Source organism: Molossus molossus, unplaced genomic scaffold (assembly GCF_014108415.1).
Source record: "Molossus molossus isolate mMolMol1 unplaced genomic scaffold, mMolMol1.p scaffold_m16_p_19, whole genome shotgun sequence".
Classification (NCBI taxonomy): Eukaryota; Metazoa; Chordata; class Mammalia; order Chiroptera; family Molossidae; genus Molossus; species Molossus molossus.
The window spans coordinates 44,576,357-44,597,635 of NW_023425354.1; the positions used below are offsets into that span (position 1 = coordinate 44,576,357).

General features: G+C 45.7%; 1 protein-coding gene across 3 annotated transcripts in view; it reads right to left on the reverse strand.

Annotated features, from left to right (window-relative positions):
* Window positions 1–218: 218 nt before the first annotated feature.
* The window catches only part of ANKFY1 (ankyrin repeat and FYVE domain containing 1), an 80,925-nt gene continuing 59,864 nt past the window's right edge, over window positions 219–21,279 (reverse strand). For 2 of the 3 annotated variants that reach the window (XM_036267801.1, XM_036267800.1), the window contains exons 13-25: window positions 20,288–20,386; window positions 19,873–20,026; window positions 19,035–19,203; window positions 18,117–18,235; window positions 17,323–17,479; window positions 16,172–16,372; window positions 13,875–14,051; window positions 9,919–10,066; window positions 9,369–9,459; window positions 8,954–9,078; window positions 7,434–7,580; window positions 4,834–4,924; window positions 222–4,253 (exon numbers count right to left, since the gene is read on the reverse strand). In XM_036267801.1, the coding sequence (XP_036123694.1) occupies window positions 4,121–4,253; window positions 4,834–4,924; window positions 7,434–7,580; window positions 8,954–9,078; window positions 9,369–9,459; window positions 9,919–10,066; window positions 13,875–14,051; window positions 16,172–16,372; window positions 17,323–17,479; window positions 18,117–18,235; window positions 19,035–19,203; window positions 19,873–20,026; window positions 20,288–20,386 (1,811 nt within the window). In that variant the 3' untranslated portion in view covers window positions 222–4,120. Of the gene's footprint in view, window positions 4,254–4,833; window positions 4,925–7,433; window positions 7,581–8,953; window positions 9,079–9,368; window positions 9,460–9,918; window positions 10,067–13,874; window positions 14,052–16,171; window positions 16,373–17,322; window positions 17,480–18,116; window positions 18,236–19,034; window positions 19,204–19,872; window positions 20,027–20,287; window positions 20,387–21,279 lie in introns of all 3 variants that reach the window. The other variant, XM_036267802.1, reaches the window with a different exon arrangement.

Sequence of the window (21,279 nt, forward strand, 5' to 3'; positions counted from 1 at the left end):
TGATCGCACACGTCGCCCTGAGCTGAAGCCTGGGCCAAGAGCACAGTAAATCCAAGCAGCTGGTCATTAGGCCTAAAATAGCTACTTTTTGACAGCTGTCAACCATGTGTTTCGGCAAAGTGCTAGAAATTCACTTTCCTAGAGGGTAGTTGTTAAAGAAATTTATTCAGATGTCAAGAATTTTAAAAATTTGTTTTTAATGCTTATTGGTACTTCTGCATTAAAAGTAACTACAAATGTCTTATTAAAGTTTCCACTTTAAATGCACAATTTTACCTCATTTTATTATAAGGAATTGTTACAGAAAATGCAAATATCAATATTTGAAAAATACATTCCATTACACGAACTCCAAAGAAACAATGCTGATAAGTGCCATGGTCCTACATGATGCCATTGTCCCACCCCAAACGGCTCGAAAGCCAAGGTGATCAACCCAAACATGATCCTGCAGTTTCTGCCCAGTTACTGCCCTCTCCCTTGGTAACAGCCAACTCCACACATCTGCCAAAAAAGGACAGCCATAGTCAAGCAGTCTGCCAACCTGAGACTTCCTAGCTACAGAAAACCAATGTTGTCAATTTTAACAGGTTAATATATTATTTATGCCATACAAAAAAGAAACACAGGCAATGATCTTCCAAAAAAAAAAAAAAAGTCTTTAAGGCATCTATGACAACTTCTGGGAATTGAATAAGTGTTAAGCTAATATCTTGTCAAATAATTAGCTCTTCACTAAATTACTTCCACAAAATGGAAATGTGGCTTCCAACCCTCTTTTGAAAGTTGGGTCCCCTCTGCTTCCTCCTCTCCCCGCTGGGAGTGGGGAGCTTTGCTTCTTTGGATTAGGAGGGGCTGGGCTTGCAATGCCCAGTGCTTCTGGGGCTTGTCCTGAGGGAAGCAGTCCCAGGGCCTAGAACAAAGCTTGTTGCAGGAGCTCCTTCACAGCCTCAACCTGGAAACTCCAAGTGGGTCTATTCGTGGAAGTTATATTCACTTGCTCAGGTGGTCCCTGGGGAGTTATTTTGCCTTTCATAGCTAAACATTCTGAAGTTCAACAGTGTTCTTTTTCTCCAGATTAAAGAAACCTAGATGGAGATCAAGGCTCTCCCCTCCTAAGACTTTCCCTCCACTATATGCCTATAGACAAGATTTGCACAACACCGTTCAATACAACAGGTGGGGAACATGAACTGGGAGTGGTGGTGATCCCACCGCACGCTGAGCTCCATGCAGGGACCCCACTCAGGGAGAAGAGTGAGGACGCTGAACAGGGTGGTCAGAAATGACTCAGGGCTCTGAGGTAGAGGACTAACAGTCACAGGAACCCCACTCGTGGAGAGAGAGTGGCAGGTGAACTGGGCAATCTAATCCAGCCTCCACTAAACTGGTCATTGGGGTTGACAGTGCACAGGCAACAAACTCCAAATTGAACACATGTTCTAATACATCATTTGGTGAGACACCACTAAAAACATAACTGGAAAAATGTCCTACGTGTAGGCACTTAAGTTTGTGGGAAATTTCTGTGTTATAGGATCAGAGCAAGTTAGTTTAGGCATTGGATTTATATACAGCACATGGTTTGTACCTTCATCTTAAAAAAAAAACTGTTAAAAATACACTGTATAATAAATCCGGTGATGAGCAAGAGGCAGCTAAAAAGCTAATTCCGCAAAACAATGTTGATTGATGCAGCAAATTATATTTCAATGAAGTTTATTCTTCCTGTTCTACTCATTCACAATGGGCAACTTTCTGAATGAATAAAATTGAGTTTTTGCTCCAAGTATTTAAGTTATAAATTAAAACTTAACAGGAACAGCTAGAGAGTTCTGTAGTCAAGTCTTGTCATCTTGGAGAGCACAAAGGGGACTAAGAGGTGTCAAGTCCCAGCCGGGCAGTGTATGGGACGAGCCCACCAGGGCAGCCACCACTCAAGGGACCTGTAGAGTGAAGCCCAGTGAGCATCAGCATGGTCAGGGAGATTTCCTAAGACTGTGGAAAGGTGTTTTTCCTAGGTCTACAAGACCACTAGTGCGAAACTCACCAATGTTCCCCTAATCCACAGCTGCCCAGTACCATCGCTATTACTAGACTCAACGTATTTTAAACATGATTTTAAGTGCAATTAGAGGCAAGATTGTTATTGAAATTGGTATGGTAGGGCAGCCTCATCCCTGATTGAATTCCCATCCTCCTCTCTCCACCACGAATGTTAAAAGAACAAGTATAAAAGTACCAACCACCTCAATCCATATCTGAATCATAGCTATCTTACTTTATAATTAAAAAAAAAAAAAAATCAATCAACCAGGCCCTACTTTCCTTGAGGGCCTTTCGGGCCACAGAAAATGGAAACTGACCACATGCCTCACATGGTCAATGTTTGACAAGACTAGTTTTTCTATAAAAATTCTATATGAAATATGTCACAGACTTTTAGTTCCCCAACTCTTCTAATTTTTCTTTTAAACATTGTGCACAAGCTCATATTAACATAGAAAGCATATATATTGTATAAATCACAGAAATAGTAAAAAAAAGTAGCACTCCGGTTTATCAGCTCATTTTACACACATATTTAGGCAACAGAATGAAAAAATCTACAGCAACATCGAGGACATAACCACTATCCAAACACAAACAAATAAAAAAGCAGGCTGTTGCAAAAAATATTTAGTCCCTTTTAAACATATATCCATACTTCATTAATGCAGAAAACATGTAGTGGCTATTAAATGAAAAAAATCAGTATGTATGATTTGAGATTGTTAATCTCTGAGTATCACTGTACAACATATATCGTTCATCTCAGAGTTTTTTTGTTTTTTAAAGCAGTGGTAAGTTTCTCTTTAAATGTGCACTGTTAAAAAAACTGGCCAAACCTTAAAAAGAAGTGTAACACCTCAGGGTTAACATGTGTACTAGCAGCGACAAAGGCTCAATAAGGTCTGGGGCCTCATTCAGCATCCAAGCCAGAGCCTTCCAAAACCAGGTCACACATGTTTGGCCAGGGCCTTCAGCTGTTGGCTCTTCTGGGGCAGAGCAAGCTACACAGAACTGGGAGCTGGGACCAACAGCATTCACAGCATAACTAGGGAAGGTTTCAGCAAGAAGCACTCGTGTCAAGGAGATGGGACCTCCCACCTGAAGCTGGAGACCCCACTTCTCATCCCTTGGCCCATATGACTCTTGCTCCAAATGATTCTCTGCAAAAGTTTCTCCTTTAAGACTTAGTGTGAACTGAGGTCCAGTCAGAGCTGATCATTAGAATCACTGATGCATGGACGTATTTTTGAATATGGGTTTTTACATTGCAATCACCAATAATGCAGCTATATAAAAAGTGCAGCACAATAAAAGTGCATTTCCTCCACCACTCCCTGGTGGCAGAGTGACTGAGGACTCCAAAGACAGGTCACAGCAAGGTGAGAGGAGACGGCTGCCAGGAGGTGTCCAGCTGCCAAACTGCACTGCTGACACCCAAGTAGCATGAATACTGGTAAAGCTTTCAGTTGTTAAGGCCACAATTTTTCAGCTCTCATCTTTGAACCCTGTTTAGAAAGATTTCACCTTTTTTAAAGGGGTAGCTCAATATAAATACAGCTTAGCTTAAAAAAAAAAATTCTTCAAGGTAAGAGGATCCTATGATCTTTATGAAAAAACTGCAGTAAAGTCCAAAGCCACTTCCCCTGGAGCAAAGCCAGCCCTCAGAGCAGCTAGACACCAGCTCCCTACTTCAGTAAGTCTGCCCAGGCAGGGAGGCTTCACGAACGCTCTGAGATGGACACTAGGCTACTGGGAGGGAAAATGGCTTTAGAAGTGTTCTTATATGTTGTAGCAGAATGGGGTCTAATTCCTATCACATGTACCACTTAGGCTAATGGTCTGGTCCAATGAGTGAGACACCTAGTGAATTCAGTCACAGTCTGACACATGACAATCACAGAGTCACCTGAAACGGGATCTATCACACCATGGTCCTTAATTGTCTGTTCCAGTCTATTGCCGCAGGAAGACGATTGCCAGCTCCTGCTCTGGGTGGGGTCAGGCTGGTGAGCAGAGCAGCTGCAGGGGAGCCGACTGGGGAGGTGGCCTGGACCCTCCTAGGGGCTCACTAAGAGACCCCGCCCAAAGTCAGCACATCAAAGCAAATGTTGCAGACTCGCACAGGCTTGTTCAGATCAAACTTTATAATGGGAATCTCCTTGGTCGAACATTTATGGCAAAGAAGACGTCCGCAGTGACGACTGTGGAAGCAAAGAAAGGAAGTGTGAGAGGGGTACTGAAGGGCAGGCTGCCTGCTTCCCAGCACAGGGCAGCGACACTGCCAGCCAAATTCCACCAATGCCCGTATAACTTTTCGTCCATGAAAACAAATTCTAGCCAATAGTTAAGTTAGAGTGATTCTGGAGAAGACTCTTTCTTTAAAGATCAAGAGAGACTCAGCAACAGCCAAAGAACCGTCTCGTTTTCATGGGACCAGCCCCACTCTTGGTAGAGCAGCGGGTGCTCCTGCTGGGAAGCACACTTGTAGGAGGGCAGTAACTCAGCTCAGCCTTGCTGCGAGCAGAGAGCCTGGGAAAGACGCCTACCTGGGACCTGTGAACCCCAGCATGCAGCAGGAAAGCCACCAGTCTGAGCACCCCCTTCCCTCCCCCCATCATCACAGGGGTACACAGTCCTGCCATTTCATCACTCCATTTGGTTACGTATTGCCCAGGAGAGTGCAGGGCCCTGGCAAGGTCATGGCTTATGGAAAAAGGCAGAAGCAGTGGCAATAGCAGAAGTCCCCTTGCTCCTCTGGCCAGTGGTGCTGGGGGGTCTCACCAGTGATGCTTGCGAGTTGTGACTCCAAACTTGGCCATGCACTCGTAGCAGTTGGAGCCGTCACACCACGGAGGCTCCTTGGACAGCATATCTGCAACACAGGCAGGAGATGAGCTCCATCAGACAGCAGCTATGCCAGGTAACACTCGGAGCTCACGGAGGAGCAGGCAACAAGACAGTAAATAAGCAACACACTGCCCAGCCAGTGTGGCTCAGTCGACTGAGTGTCGTCCCATGGACTGAGAGGTCCTGGTTCGATTCCCGGTCAGGGCACATGCACAGGTTACAGTGGGGGCGTGCAGGAGGCAGCCGATCCATGTTTCCCTCTCACATCGATGTTTCTATCTCTCTCCCCCTTCCTCTCTAAAAGATCAATAAAAACATAATTAAAATATATATATATAAGCAACACACTGAAGAGTGACAGGAGGGAGCAGTACACTCTAATTGGGTCAGGGAAAGCTTCATAGAGAATATGGAGAAGCAGCATCTGCCAGACAGACTAGCGGAGAAGGAGACAGTATCGAGGTGGTGAAACCGCAGTGTCTGTGGGGAAATACGTGGCTGGGTGTAAGACACAGTGAGGAGAAAGCAGAGACCACCAGCTAAAAACAGACCACATGGTAAGGGGAACAGGGAGGAGGGAACCAAGACCAGAGAAACTGAGGACACAGAATCTGTAAGATTTGGTGAGTGAAAAGAATTAGGAGGAGTGAGAAGGAAGCAGGGAGTAGGAAGGAGATAAAGGTGATTAGGTTTCTAGATGGAGTGACTGAGTCTGTGGTAGGATGACCAACAGAGATGAGACATAAAAGAACCACAGCAGCCCGGCCGGTGTGGCTCAGTGGTCGAGCATTGACCCATGCACCAAGAGGTCGCTGGTTCAATTCCCGGTCAGGGCACATACCCAGGTTGTGGGTCCAATCCCCAGTGGGAGGCATTCAGGAAGTAGCCAGTCGATGTTCTCTCTCTCCAAAAATCAATTAAAAAAAAGAACCAGAGCCCTGGCCACTTTGGCTCAGCGGTTAGAGCATCGGCCTGCGGTCCAGGGAGACCCGGGTTCGGTTCCCGCTAAGGGTGTGTACCTTGGTTGCAGTTTGTCCCCGGCCCTGGTTGGTCGTGCGGTGGCAGCCACTCAATGTGTCCCTTTCACGTTGATGTTTCTCTCTCTCTCTCTCTGTCCTCCTCTTTCTCCCTCCCACTCTATCTGAACAAAAAAAATGGAAAAATGTCCTCGGGTTAGGATTAAAAAAAAAAGAACCAGAGCAGATGAATTCAGTTTTTGGTTTGTGGAAGCTATGGGGCATTTTGACTGAGAGTTATCGGTGTAGATAATAGCAACAATCATGAGTATTTATTTGTAGAATGCTGGCTGTGTGCCAGGTACTGTTCTGAGTGCTTTGTACACAGCAGAGGACATAGCACATATCCGTCATTACCAAGCATCTTCTACACACCGGCATTGCAGTGGGCTCAAATTCTGATTTCTTTTTTAAAAATACATTTTTATTGATTTTAGAGAGGAAGAGGGAGAAAGAGCAAGAGAAACCGTGATGAGAGAGAAACATCAATCTGCTGCTTCGTGCACATATCCCCCACTGGGAATCGAGCCAGCAACCCAGACATGTGCCCTGACTGGGAACTGAACTGGTGACCTTTTGGTACATGGGACGATGCTCAACCCGCTAAGCAACAGCAGCCAGGGCTATTCTGACGTCTTTTTTAAAAAAATTTTTTTTTCCTTTATTGGTTCCAGAGAGAGAGAGAGAGAAAGAGGAAGAGAGAGATAGAAACATTGATGAGAGAGAACATCAACTGGCCCCCTCCTGCATGCCCCTCACTGGGGATCAGACACCCATACTGGGCATGTGTCCTGACCAGGAATCAAACTGGTGCATGGGTTGACGCTCAACTACTGAGCCACAAAAGGCCAACCAAGTGCATGCAAACAGACCAGATATCACAGAAACAATGTAGCACTCACTCTGCTACAATCAGCTTTGTGACCTGGGCAAGTTACCTACATCAAATTCACATAGCAACTAAGTATTTCTGAACTCATTTCTCTGCTAACCCACGGGGCTCAATCCCTGTTCTGTGTCCATGGTGGGGGATGACAGTGCAGTGACACGCAGGCACTTGAGGCATTCTGATTCTCTGCAGCCCAGACGGATGAGCAAAGACTTGCGAATATGAAATCAAGAGTGTGGCGCTCCTCTTCACAAAAGGAAACAGAGAAAGAACAGTGAGGGGGCTAAAGCAGAAGGCTACTCTGAAGGATGAAGGTGCAGATGAGTAGCCAGGACCCAAGGGAAGGGTGACCTGCCTGAAGCTTATGGAGTTCTGGTAGCATCAGGGAAAGTGGGAAACCAACAGGGCCCCCCCCCAACGAGCACTCTGAACACAGGCACTGATAGTGACCCTCCCACCATTGCTCCAAGGCCCTTTATGGCATTCATAGGAAAAGTCCCGTGTGCTGTCTGGAAAACTACTGGTTCAGAACTTGGAGCAAGTCAGTACGAGATCTAAATTTACCGATATAGCTAGATAATCTACACTGTAGCTGCTTACAGTGAAAGAACAGAAAGTAGGCCACTCACCTAACAGTCTAAAGAGAAGCTGCTTGGTGGCAACCTGGTAGTTGAAGATGTTGACTCCTTGGTTATTATTCACCCCGAGGCGAGCCCCAGATCGGACAATGGCACGACACAAGTTGGCATTCCCCTTCATGTATGCTAAGAGCAGCACTGGAAAACAAAACCACAGGCAGAACTACTTCCCACTCGAGCCCAGCCTGGCACTGCCAAAGGGCTGGCAGAGGACAGCTGAGGGTAGGACAGACTCCTAGGAGGACATCTGTTAGGACAGTCCCCATTGATACATAGGAGTGCTGTGGCTCTAGTGAGACTTCACAGGGGACCTGCAGCATCTTCCCATCAAGGACCCAGCCGTAAGCCAGGGGACGCGGAGCAGCTCCAGCCCCAGAGACACACTTCTGCCCATTCAGAGCTTTGGCTGCGAGAGAACTGAGGAGGAATCAGACACCTAAGTCTGTGTGGGGAACATGTTCCAGAAATCACCCACTAGAATATGGCAGAGCGAGGTATCATAACCAGGTCTGGTACATAACTCGGCGCCTGCCTGCCTGCCTGCCTGTTTACCTGCTCCTGGAAAATGGTGCTCACTGGAGTATGTGCTGGGTCCAGCAGCTCACTCCCAGGGCTGACTCCTCTGAAGCTCAGGCTCATCACCGCAGCTTAAAAAACACATTGTGCATCAAGACCAAGAACTATTCCCAAGGCCAAGAACTGACGACAAATATTTGGTCCCGTGCTAGGGTTCAAGACTGCTCTGTGCCAGAGGCCGTGGAGGCTGTCTGGCAGGAGGGCAAATGGCTGGGATGCAGCAGCCGAGTGCTCAGGGAGCCCCGCACTGGGAAGAAGAGATTTGGGTTTCATTTTTGTTTCCTTACTTGAAAAATGGGGACACACTCTATGTACTGCTTACCTTACTGGGTTGTTGTAATCTTCAACAAGAAAATAAGTGTAAAAGTGTATATATATGTATATATATATATATATATATATATATTTTATATATATGTGTATTATATATATATATATATAAAATTGTGAAAGCTACACAAATTAACATAGTGACTGTGGCTAGCTAAAGCAACACCATGAGAAGCCTATTTTTCAACCCTGCTCAGTAAGATGTCAGCCCTTCTTTGTATATAACTTGCCACTGTTCTAAGCATGTCAACACATGCTATAGTCCACTTCCTCCTTCTGAAGCATCTGTGAGGTGGTTATATTTTATTTCTCTCCTAGGATTTGGAAACTTCAGGAGGAGCCTTGTTGCTTGGATAAGAGGTAGATGAGGGCAACAAAAACAGGTGGGCAGGCCTGTCTGGACAGGAGTATGGCTTTGGAGCTAGATACACATCGTATGTGCTGTGCCTGAAGTCAGACACTGCCAAATTCCATGGCAGACACCATGACAGGTGCCCAGAGCCTGGCTGAAAGCTCTTCAATAATGATACCTGTGCTGAGCTCTTGTTTTTCCAGGAAGCAAGGAATACAAGCAAGACAGGACACGAAAACAGCATATTACCTACCTGTGTTTCCTTCTGCATCTGGTTTATCTAGAGGATACTCAGGCATGCACTCTAAGAAGAGATCAAAGATGGCTGCTGCATTCTCTTTGCCATATTGTCCCAAAATGTGCAGTGGCGACTGGCCTCTGATAAAACAAGTTGAAAAGTTAGGTAATATCTGCCACAGCCATCATCCACAAAAGAAATGGAATTTTCTGAATTCTGTGATGCTGAACAAATCAAAAAACACATAATAGGTCATTAAAGTTTTTCTAAAAAGTATTTTCAAAAAGAAAAATTCCAGGGTCCTGAAGGCTGGTCAAGTGCCCTAGTGGCCAGTTCTGGCACGTGTACCTGGGGCTAATGAGAGGTGCCAGTGACCACCAACTCTGAGGGGCAGGCCAAGCTCATGGAGCACTGGACCATACACACTCACCTTAGGTTAAAGGCTTCGGCGTCCACGTTGCACTCTGTCAGGAGGACCCGGATGTTGTTGAGCCGACCGTGCATGACAGCAAGATGAAGAGCTAGAGAATAAAGGCTCTTACTGTGCAGGCCCAGAAGCACACGAGGGAATCTTGACTGCTCCTCATCCTCACAAGCTTTGCTCTAAAAGGGACTCAGTCAGAGCAGCCCCCATCTGCTCTGAGCCATCCCTTCCAGTCTTCATCACACCCAAGAATGAGTCATAAATGCAACTTGATGAGACTTTGCTTTCTGCTTCCAGTTATCCAAAGATGAGATTTAATGGTTTCACAAGAAGCCACTTTTGGCGTCTAGGGTTACCATTCAGATTGGGGCTGTCCCAGGCCTGGTTAGCAGCATGTGGGACACCTGGGTCAGAGCCTTCCCTGTCACCGCTCTGCTCTATGAAAGCCAGTTGCCCTGAGCAGGAGCAACCCAAGGATGCAATGTACCTTCACCCCTGGAGTGGAGCGACTGCTTAAGGCACTCAGCACTGGACAAAGGGTGGGGTTGGGCGTTACCATTATTTCCATTCTCATCCACAGCAGCAAAGTCCACTCCATTCTCCAAGAGGACCGAGCAGATGGTGGGCAGGTCCTGCTGGGCAGCAAGATGGAGGGCGGTCTGGCGATGCTTGGTTAATTCATTCACCTTGGCTCCTGCAAGAAGCTGTTGAAGTTGATTACATGAGCAACCTCTTTGCCGTAAACAACCAAGGTCTCACTTAAGGGGGCCAAGCCTTCCTGTCTCTAACATCCACAGACTCTGCCCTGCTAGCAAAGGTGGGAGCATAAGGGGACACACTCCTGGCATACGTCAGCAAAACTTGTCCCAGGAGCAAACCAATGATTATCAAAACATTAAAAAACCATTCCTGCCTTGGCCGCTTTGGCTCAGAGGTTAGAGCATTGGCCCGTGGACCAAACTGTCATGGGTTCGATTCCTGGTCAAGGGCATGTACCTCAGGTGCAGATTGTCCCTGACCCTGGTTGGGGTCGTGTGGGAGGCAACCAGTTGATGTGTCCTCTCACATAAATGTTTCTCTCTCTCCTTCCATCTTCCTCTTTCTCCCTCCCTCCTACTTTCTATCTGAAGTTAAATAGAAAAATATCTTCGGGTGAGAATTTTTTAAAAAAAGGCAAATTAGGAGACAGTGTAATAGTGTGAATCACTTGAAGACAGAGAAATGTAGACACATTCACACACAAACACACAAACTTTGAAGGTGTTTAAAAAGCATATGTACCAAACTCAGAGGAGAATTGAGGATGAAAGAGATACTTTCTGCTTTATATCCTTAATGTGATTTACATTTTTTATAATAAGCATGTACTAGATTTTGGGGGGATTTTTTAGAGAGGGAGGGAGAGAAACATCAATTGGTTGCCTCCTGTATGCACCCCAACAGGGGATCAAACCCGCAACCTGGGTATGTGCCCTGAATGGAAATCACACTTGCAACCCTTTTGGTGCACAGGATGACACTCCAACCAACTGAGCCACACTGGCCAGGATAAGCATGTACTATTTTTATATTATTTTATAAAAGAAAGAAAATAACAAAAAAATATAGAATCAAAGGCAGGAAGGAACTTTAAATAATAGCTATTCATTCAGTATTTGAAATTCATTCATCATCCCCTTTCTGACCAAGTTTCACAGACAGCTGCCGTTCACAGACAATAATCTGTAGTTTGCAGTCAGAGCCCAACTTGCCTCCCCTGCAGCTGGGGCCACCTGGTTTCTGTCTGCGTGCAGGCACTCTGCCTCTGGGAAATGCTAGGCACTGGTTAGCTGTCTGCTTCTGACCCTGACTTCCAAGTCTCAGCCTCCCCAGACCTCTGGGCGCCCAGCCGAGTCACTCATAGGTCCAGACTGGACACAGCACAGAGGGGTATTCATGGTCACAAGTGTCAGGAATCATAGCTAACCCCAAGGCTGGTTAACTGGGGGAGGGGAAGAGGTTTGGGTAAGGCATTCTTCAGTGCAAACAGGTTTTAACATTAAGCTGTACCAATTCACAGAGGGAGGACTGGATGGTCCTTGTTTGGAAGATTAGCTATTTCTACTCCTATCACTGCGAGCTCTGGACGTAGCAAGGCAGAGACGTGACCTTGATGAGGATAATCCTCAAACCTTCCCAAGCTCTCAGTGTAGTAGGCAGACTGATGAACATGTGCCTGGATTCCAGTGTGAGACCAGCTTCTGCCTCCTAAGCTGTTACCCCCTCATCCAGTCTATCCTGGCATCCATCCAATCCACCTCCTCAATCATTCTCCAGCCTGTCTCTAACAGCCACTGCCTCCCCTAGGCTCTTCACTGGTGACCCTGCCCCCACACCCTTGCATCTCACCCCCAAGATAAATGCTCTCTCAGCTCTAACACATTGCAAGTCATTAAGGTTTTCTAGAAAGTATTTTTCAAAAACAAAAATGGCAAGGCACCTGGCCAGCGTGGCTTGGTGGATTGAGCATTGTCCCATAGACTAGGAGGTCCCAGTTCAATTCCTGCTCAGCACGTGCCTGGGTTTCAGGCTTGATCTCCAGTGAGGGACGTGTGGGAAGAAGCTGATCGGTTTCTCTCTCACATTGATGTTTCTATCTATCTCCCATCCTCTCTCTTTAAAAAATCAATAAAAACATATTTAAAAAAAAAAAAAAAGCAGGGCACCAAATGCCAGTCAAGTGACTTGGTTCATGGGGAATCACCAGCAACTGCCAGCTCCCAGCTCTGAACCATGCTCTCAGCTCAGATACTTATAATGATTTCTCCACTGCCGAAAGGATAGAGGATGCTCATGGTTCTTTTGTTTTATTTCATTAATCCTCATCTGAGGATATTTTTTCCATTTATTTTTAGGGAGAGTGGAAAGGAGAGTGAACGGGGGGAAAGAGAGAGGGAGAAAACATGAGTGTGAGAAAGACACATCGATTGCTTACAGTTCTTGATCTGAAATATGACCCTCCACAGCCTGGTCTTTATCTGCTTCTCCAACCACACCTCCTACTCTCTACTCAAATTCCGATGAAACTTTTCTACTTAAAACATAGCACCGTACTTTCCAGTCTCTGTATCTTTGCTTAGACCTGTCTCCTGCCTGGGGAGCATTATATCGTACTGGAAAGGGCAAGCTATGGAGTCAAGTAGAATTGGCTAAAATCCCAGCCACACTACTAACTAGCTATTAATCTTGGGAGGGGGCAGAATTCCTACACCCCTCTGGGTGGTTTTGCGAATTAAGATGCAGTAAACTCTTTGACATCAGTCTGGGCAATGATTTTTTTTATCTGACTCCAAAAGCAAAGGCAACAAGCGCAAAAATAAACAAGTAGGGCTACAAAACAGCTTCTGCACAGCAAAGAAAATCAACAAAATTAAAAGGCAACCTACTAAATGGAAGAAAACATGCAAATCCCATATCTGATACGGGTTATTATCCAAAATATGTAAAGAACTCATATAACAGAGTAGCAAAAAACCCCAATTGGATTAAAATGGGCAGAGAAACTGAACAGACATTTTTCCAAAGACATACAGATGCTCATCGGGTACATGAAAGGAGCTCAACATCACTAATCATCTGAGAAATTCAAATCAAAACCACAATAAAATATCATCTTACACCTATTAGGATTACAGTTATCAAAAAGACAAGAAATAATAGCACTGGCGAGGGTGTGAAGAGGAAAGGGAACCCTTATGCACTGTTGGTGGGAAAGTAAAAATTGGTTCAGCCACTGCAAGAAACAGTATGGAAGGTCCTCAAAAAGTTAAAAATAGAACTACCGTATGACAGTAATTCCACTTCTGGGTATGTATCCAAAGAAAATAAAACACTAATTCAGAAAAATATGACTGGCTGGTGTGATCAATGGTTAGAGCATCGGCCTGCACATTGAAGGGTTGAGGCTCAGATTCCCATTCTTGGTCAAGGGCACATGCCTGGGTTACAGGTTCGATTCTCATCCCGGGCCGCGGTCAGGGCATGTGCGGGAACCAACTGATGTGTCTCTCTCCCATTGATGTTTCTCTCTCCCTCTTAAAAAAAAAAAAAATCAACAGAAAAAATATTCTTGGTAAGAATTAACAAAAAAGTAATAATAGATTATGCTGTACACCTGAAGCTAATGTTTTATGCTAATTATACCTCAATTAAAAAAACAAAGGTGTGAGAGAAAGAGCCAGTTGAGTGCCAAAGAGCAGACAAACAAAATTAGTGGATCTCCTTTTCCTAGCTGCTCCCCCCTGCCTCTACCACCCAAACCCTGCTTCCTCTCAAGGCCTCACTCCAGCACCTGCCTGCCCCAACAGCCCACTGGGCACTTGACCTGCTGCTGCCCATTGACACATCTGCTCTTCTGAGTGTAGTGGCTCACTCTCCAAATTCACACTGGCCTTTCCCAGTAACTGGAGAACACCCATGACGAGAGATATACTTTGTCTACGTTATATGCAATAATGTTTCAGGAACACTTACCAAATTGCGGACAATAATCTCTGAGCCTGCTTGGACGGCAAGGTGCAAAGGGGTCAACTTGGAAGCATCCTGGACTCTGGAATTCACATTAGCCTGGACGCTGATCAGGAACAGGACACTTTCAATATCAGAGTTCTGAACTGCCACGTGAAGAAAATTCCGGCCCTTGTTATCCACCTGAGGCAAGAAGGAACCACAACATGAGCGGGCTCCCTGTACAAGAGTACCTTGAGCACCTGCAGGCTGCATTGACCACTGGCGAAGTCATGGTGTAATCTTCCCTCAGTGCCAGGAAGCCCTGATCCCCAAACAGACCACTTGATGCATCTGTGCACATGACCATGTATGCAGGGTCACATCTTCACGGGCCGGGAAAGGGAGTCACGGCACTGACCCATGCTGTGCCGACAGCCTCCTGTAGCAGAAGCTACAATTGGAAAGCCAAGAAAGTGACAACCCAAAGGAGAGGGAAAGGAAGGCACCAAAATATTGGGATACTTGGCAAAGGTGGAGACTAGCCTTGAGAGTCCCTTGCTTTGGCTAGAACAAGCACTCAGCATCCTAACACCATGGCTACAATGCCAGCCTGACCCTGAGCAGTCAAACAAATCATCAGAAAGTTTCCTCTTTTGCCCTGGCTGGCTGGCTCAGCAGTTAGAGCACCAGCCCACGGACCAAAGGGTCTTGCGTTTGATTCTAGGTCAAGGGCACGTACCTGGGTTGTAGGTTTGATCCCTGGTCCCAGTCAGGGTCATGTGGGAGGCAGCCAATCAATGTGTCTCTCTTACATCAATATTTTTTTTTCTCTCTCTCTCTTTCTCTATCCCTCTGTCCTGTCCACTCTATCTTAAAAAAATAAATGGAAAAATATCCTCGGGTGAGGATTAACAAAATCAAACAAAACAGAAAAAAGAAAGTTGCCTCTTTTACAGGATACTAGTACATACTGGGGAGGCAGCCAACAGTATATTGCCGACTGCCTCACTGATGTACAACAGACAAAACTCACTCAGTTCAAGCTGCAGGAACTACTGCCGTTGCAAGAGCTGTCCTATCAGTATGAGTGCTCAGTGAGAAGTGAGGAAGACACCAACATACTACACACACACCACATTCCCTAACACATACACTCCCACGGCATATGCTGGTGTCACAGCAACAGATCTGTAAAGGACTTTGATTGACAGTACCAGCTTCATACTAGCCTGAGAGAAAACATGAGAAGACTGTCCATTCATGAACATTTTACATGTCTGAGCAACGATGAGGTTAACACCTACACAATTCGGGCAAATGCGGAAAAATACGATGTACACAAGTCTGAAATATCAAGCAATAGTCTTCAACTATGTCAGACTGCATTTTGTTCAGGTCCCAAGTTTCCATTTATCTTCATACACGGCTATTCAAAATCTTGGTGATATTCTAAGAGCTAAGTGGAGACTCAGGGTCTGTAGGATTCACTTCACAAACCCATCCCAGCTCCCACCTCAGATCAGTTGCTGCTGTCATTTCCCATCCAATCTGCTATTTCAGGTCAACAGTTCACCAGCCAGAAACAAAAGGACAATTAAGCCTGCTAAGCTGAATGATAACTCCTCTAAAACACTCAGAAAGTTGCCCCAATATCACACCAAAAGCTCATTCAATCTTTTTTTTTTGTAATCCTCACCAGAGGATACTCTCCCCCCCCCCATTTATCTTCATATAGAGTAGAGGGGAGACAGAGAGAAAGAGGGGGAAGGAGAGGGAGAGAAAGGGAGAAAGAGAACCATTGATGTGAGAGACACACACTGACTGGCTGCCTCCTGCACGACCTCAACCAGGGCCGGGGACAGAACCACAACCAAGGTACATGCCCTTGACAGGAATCAAACCCACGACTCTTTGGTCCGCAGGCTGACACTCTAACCACTGGGCCAAACTTCAATTGGCCAGGGCCAATTTCAATCTTTTAAAGAGATTCGTTACTAGGGCAATTAAACAACCAAGCAAAATGCAAAGAATGACCTCAAGTTGCACATATGACAGAATTCCTATAACTGGGTCCAGCCACCCCAGCTTCCTTCTTTATGTGACACCGTAAGGTGGCTGATGCACAGGGCAGAACAGTCTAATGTCCTCCAGCACTGAAAGGACATCTACAAGGTCAGGTTTGAAGACAGGGGAGTGTAATTTCAAAATAATGTCTTTATATAGAGGAGACTTGTATAACTGGAAGCATACATTTGGTCTTCACCTAACAGGTTCTGCTGTGTTCATGATGCCTTGGAGGATGTTGGGTATTGGCCACTTACTTGCTCTGCAGCCCCAGACTCTCGTTTCAGGATGGCCTCGGCTGCCTTGTTGTTCTTGTAGGTCATTGCACAGGCAAAAGGGGTCAGCCCTTGTCTGTCTCGTACATTCAAGTGGATATCAGGGTGAGAAATCAACAACTGAATGATGACACTGTGTTGGTTGCTGATGGCCACGTGGACAGGCGTTCTTCCTTCTGCATCCTACAGGGACAAGGCACAGATCTCAATGTCCAAACAAACAATAAAACTCAGGAAAAATATAAAGGGAGATAACTTTGAAATCAAATGTGGTTCTGAGAATCAATACTGCCACCCGGTGTTTGAAATCAGCTTAGGCCAAGCACAGATTACAAAAGCCACACCCCATCAGCCCATGCTCCAGTGACCTAGGGGCACAAACACATCTGTTTAGAAGATCTGCAGTTGACCTCACCGCTAATTTATACCACTCCTTATCAGACTGGCTACAGGGCAGAGTACATAAATCTTCATAGTAGATCGTTGAAAAGCATCAAGGAACATAACTCAGGGATGCTCAGTTGAGCTACTGGAACATTTTCCTAAACAATGTACAGAAGTTTCTCAACGTACGATGGAGCTCCATTCCAACAACCTATCATAAGTGAAAAATCTTCTAAGTTGAAAATGCATTTAACACACCCAACCTACAGAACACCAAAGCTTAGCCTAGCCTGCCTTAAATGTGCTCAGAACACTTACATTAGCTTACAGATGGGCAAAATAACCTAACACTATCTCATGTAATTTATTGTATTGTGTATATCACTTTCATACCATCATACAGTTGAAAAAATCATTATGTCAAACCACTGTAAGTTGGGGACTGTCTGTATGCAGCTTGGGACCAGAACAAACTCTCAATGGGAATCTACAATTAACGGGGATAGGAGGCATGGAGAAGCTGAAGGACCAAGGCACAAAGAAGACAAGTCTTAACACAAAGTCATGACAATGACTAGGCAGGCTGTATGACACAGAGAAAGTCACTTCATCTGTCTGTAGCTGAGCCTCACTCATAGTAAAGCAGAGGCCCAGGACTGGAGAATCTGCAAGGTCCCTTTGCCATGAGGAGATTTTCCCTAATTCTGGGGTTACCATCCCTCTCCCTAGAAAAGAGAAACTCTCCACACCTGTGCATTTACATTGGCACCAAACTCCAGAAGACACTGCACCGTCTCTTCCAGGCCCCAGGAGGCTGCCAAGTGCAAGGGGGTCTGCCCATCTCTGGCCTCTTCTTCTCCTTCTCCATTAGCACCAGGCTGTCTGGGACTATTCACATCGCAGCCACTGAAAGAAGGAGAAATGACAGGAGAGCTTCAAGTGCCAAGCTTCCACCAGCCTAAAGGCCTGCAGATAAATATACAGCAGCAGCCTTGTCCAATCCAACAAAAAACTGCCCCATCAGGGATTGCTGTCCTTGAGTCAGTGTCTGGGTCCCACTCCCACAGATTCTTCTGCAGTTGGTACTGGGGACAGCCTGGGTATCAGAACTCTTTAAATCTCCCCAGGAGATCTATATGCACTTACAATTTGAGAACCACCGCTCTAAAGGTTTCTTGTGTAACCTTGCCTCCCACACAGCCTGTACTGAGAGGCCATGGAGCCTGTTATGGCTCATGTATTTTGGTGGGATTCTGCAGAGGCCATTTGCCACCCCACCGCCAGCCTCCTGACTTCCCTGTGTAAACTGGTCTGATTTGGCTATGGGCAGCCTGCAGGAAGCTAACAGCTTTTAGTCTTTAATCTAGGCACTCCAGCTCCTCTCCTCACAAGTGAGTCAGGTCTCTTGGCTGACTTGACAGACAGTGACCCTCTGACAGCCTTAATTAGGAAGCCAAGCCAACAAGACTGTCACAAACTACAGCGTTACAGTCTACAATAAGGGAATAAAAAAAATTTAAAGAGATACTTAGGCTTCTCGGACCTGCGAATAAGAAAGCAGGCGATGGACTCATTGTTTTCATCAATGGCTCTGTGCAGGAGGGTCTGAAGACACCCGCTAGGTCCTGGACCCCAGCATGTGGCATCACAACCATGTCTGACCTGCAGAAAAACACATTACTCACAAACACTGCCTAGCAAAGACAAACACTCTTATTATCATCTCTAAGCTCCATGCACATCATTAAATTCGTTTTACAGACAAGATACAGCGGATAATTAACTGATAATTATTTTAATCTGTGATTCATTTTACAAACACTGATTGAAATCTGTGCAAGTGTGCACTAATCCTTGAAGTGACATGTTTAGGAAATATAAGCGAGAGATGTTTTATTAGTGCCCTCTAAAGTTGTGTTCTAGAAAGAATAGAAAACATACCTAAGTGCGCGCGTACACACACATGCACACAAGCCCCCAGTAACACATACCTGTAATTGACACGTAAAATCAGTAACAACTGGGTAAACCCCCCAGGTGCAACATGCCATATTGTCACATTTCAGGCCCTTCAAAAAGCTAAGTAACTCCCAGGGTTACCTCTGCTTTTGAGGCCATCTTCTGAATAAGGGAGACAAAATAAGGATATGGGCATGGACCGCTCTGCTGACAGCCAGGGTAGCCCACGTCAATTAACCCACCTCAGGAGCAGATTCCTGAGGAAATGCCTCAGTTCCCTTGCTTCCTGGCAGTTTTCTTGATAAAGACAGCCGAAGAAAAGAGTTGGCCTAGATTATGCTGAACTGCAGGTCTCTTTAGTGTAGCTTCCTACTGCTCGTCTTTGACTCAGTGTGTTACTTGGCAGATCTCCTGCTCCTTGTGACTGCTATGTAGATATCAAATCCATCTGACACAAAACATCCCCAGGTGTAAACAGCGGCTGCAGTCAAGTCTGCCTCACCAGAGTCGACGCGATGTCCTCCAGACTATTTGCCAAAGCGAGCCAGAGTGGAGGGCTCCCCTTCTCATCTGGCACAGACATGTCCGCTCCTCGAGTGCATATGGCATCCACTACAAGCGGAAGCTGATTTTTGATGGCAAGCTGAAGGGCTGTCTCCCCATCCTGAGTCCTGATAGGACACACACACCAAAACCAACATTTGTAGCTAAAGCCAAATGACACAGGGTGCCCTTCTGGGCATTCCAGAAGCCCAAATCCACAGTATCCCTTAAATAATTCACTCACATTCATTAATATTCTTTCAGAGAAATATAACCCGTCAATAGCATCTGTCCCAGACCTTTAAAAAAAATATAGCCATGCCATCCTATGTCACAGAAAAGGCAAGGGACCAACATCCCAGGGTGTTGAAATCTTAAGAGCACAGAGCTGCTTTTAACAGCATTTTAATAAAATGCTACCCCAACCATCTACTTGACAAAATGCTTCACCATCATTCAGGATCACTTAATGTTGGAGATAAAGATACATTCCTTTGAAGATACAAGACCATGTGTATTTTCCTCCACAAGCCTTTCTGATAGCTCGTTTGTTGGAATGTTCTTCACTATAACAAATCCTTCCTCAAACACTGATTTTAGATTGTCCTGTTTAATGAGCTTGTGCAATACTGGGCCTTGGTTTCGAAAGGCTCACATGAGAGCTTGTGTGATCACATGCAGTTACAGCATAGCATCTGCACTTCCATTGCTGTTCCCCTTCCTTTATTTAACAAGGACAATAATATGCTCAACAACCATCTTAAGTGTGACCTGGTGTTGCGGCTGCTCCGGCTCACCTGACATTTATATCCGCCTGGTGCTCCAGGAGAAAGAGTGCACTCTTGCTATCCTGCCGCTGCATGGCCATGTGCAGCAACGTCTGCCCGTCGGACATGGTGTCGTTAATGCACGCCCCGGAGCCCAGCAACTGGGCTGCAATCGTGTGCATGCCTGGAAATAAGCCCTGGTTAATGCATGCAGCTTTCCCCACTTCTACATCTTATTACAACAAACACACCCTCTCCACTTCCCAAAGCTGGCAGCTTTCCACTGCACATCAGGCTTATCCCAAACAGGAAGGTTATTTTACAACCAAATGATTAGCTCCAAGCCTCCACATTTCCCTCCTCCCTCCCTCTCTCGCTCACCCACTCCTGACATATGTCTATCTGACATATGTCTGTCTACCAACAGCCTCTGGCACCACCTCACCTGTCCATAATGCCAGGCCCAGCACAGTCTGGTCTCGAGAATCCTTGAGGCTGAAGTCCGGAATGATTTGCAAGTTGTTGGTGGCATGAAGAGCATTGGCTAAATTTTTTTAAAGGAAAAGAACACTTGATTTCACTATCCCATGGGCCGCATTTAAAGTATCCAAGAGAATAAGAGCTCAGTTTCAAACTGGCTAAAATACAAACTGATAAATCTTGTGGAGAGTGGAAGCCCAGGAATCTAATATTTTAGAGCAAAGCTTATGGAGAAAATGAAAAAATTTTAAACTTAAAATTTCTTCATAAAAGGAAATTAGACTCCACTATGGAAACAAGTGTTAATTACCTGATTGTGGAAAACAGGATCAAAACTAACACCCTGACGATGTTTTCCTAATGCACAATTCCTACCATTTTACAATTCCTTCAAGGACCAAGAAAAAGGCACATTCCACCTAAAACCCCACTTCCTTCCATAGCAGTGCTAGAAAGTGCTGGCCTTTACCAGGATGCAGTCGAGAGTAAAGTGAATTTCAGGACACGCCAGAACCACCGAGGCTGACTTTCTGAGGGAATCGGGCCTCCCCCGCCGCAAGGGCTTCCCTGGCCCTTCTTCTTGACTCCCACCTCATGTGTTCACCTGCCAGGGTGGCCCAGAGACAGATGAGAAATGATGGCTGATGGAGGACCTGCCACAGCTGAGTTCTCAAAGACAGAGCTCACACCAAAGCAAAGCTCTGCTTCACCTACCCTGAAATGCCTGCGAAAACACCCCCAAATAGAAAAGACATAGTCGAAGGTCCTAACACCTTAACCCAGTGGGTGAAATGGGCAGGACCCATCCTGCAAATGTACACTGTGGTCAGGGGCCGGACTATAGGCTTATCTAGCTTGACCTGAAAAACTCACCAATGAAAGAAACATCAACTCTGTAAGTAACTACTCAGAGCCACTGTTCGAAGGTCAGTGACAGGCAGTTAAGTCTCCACCACC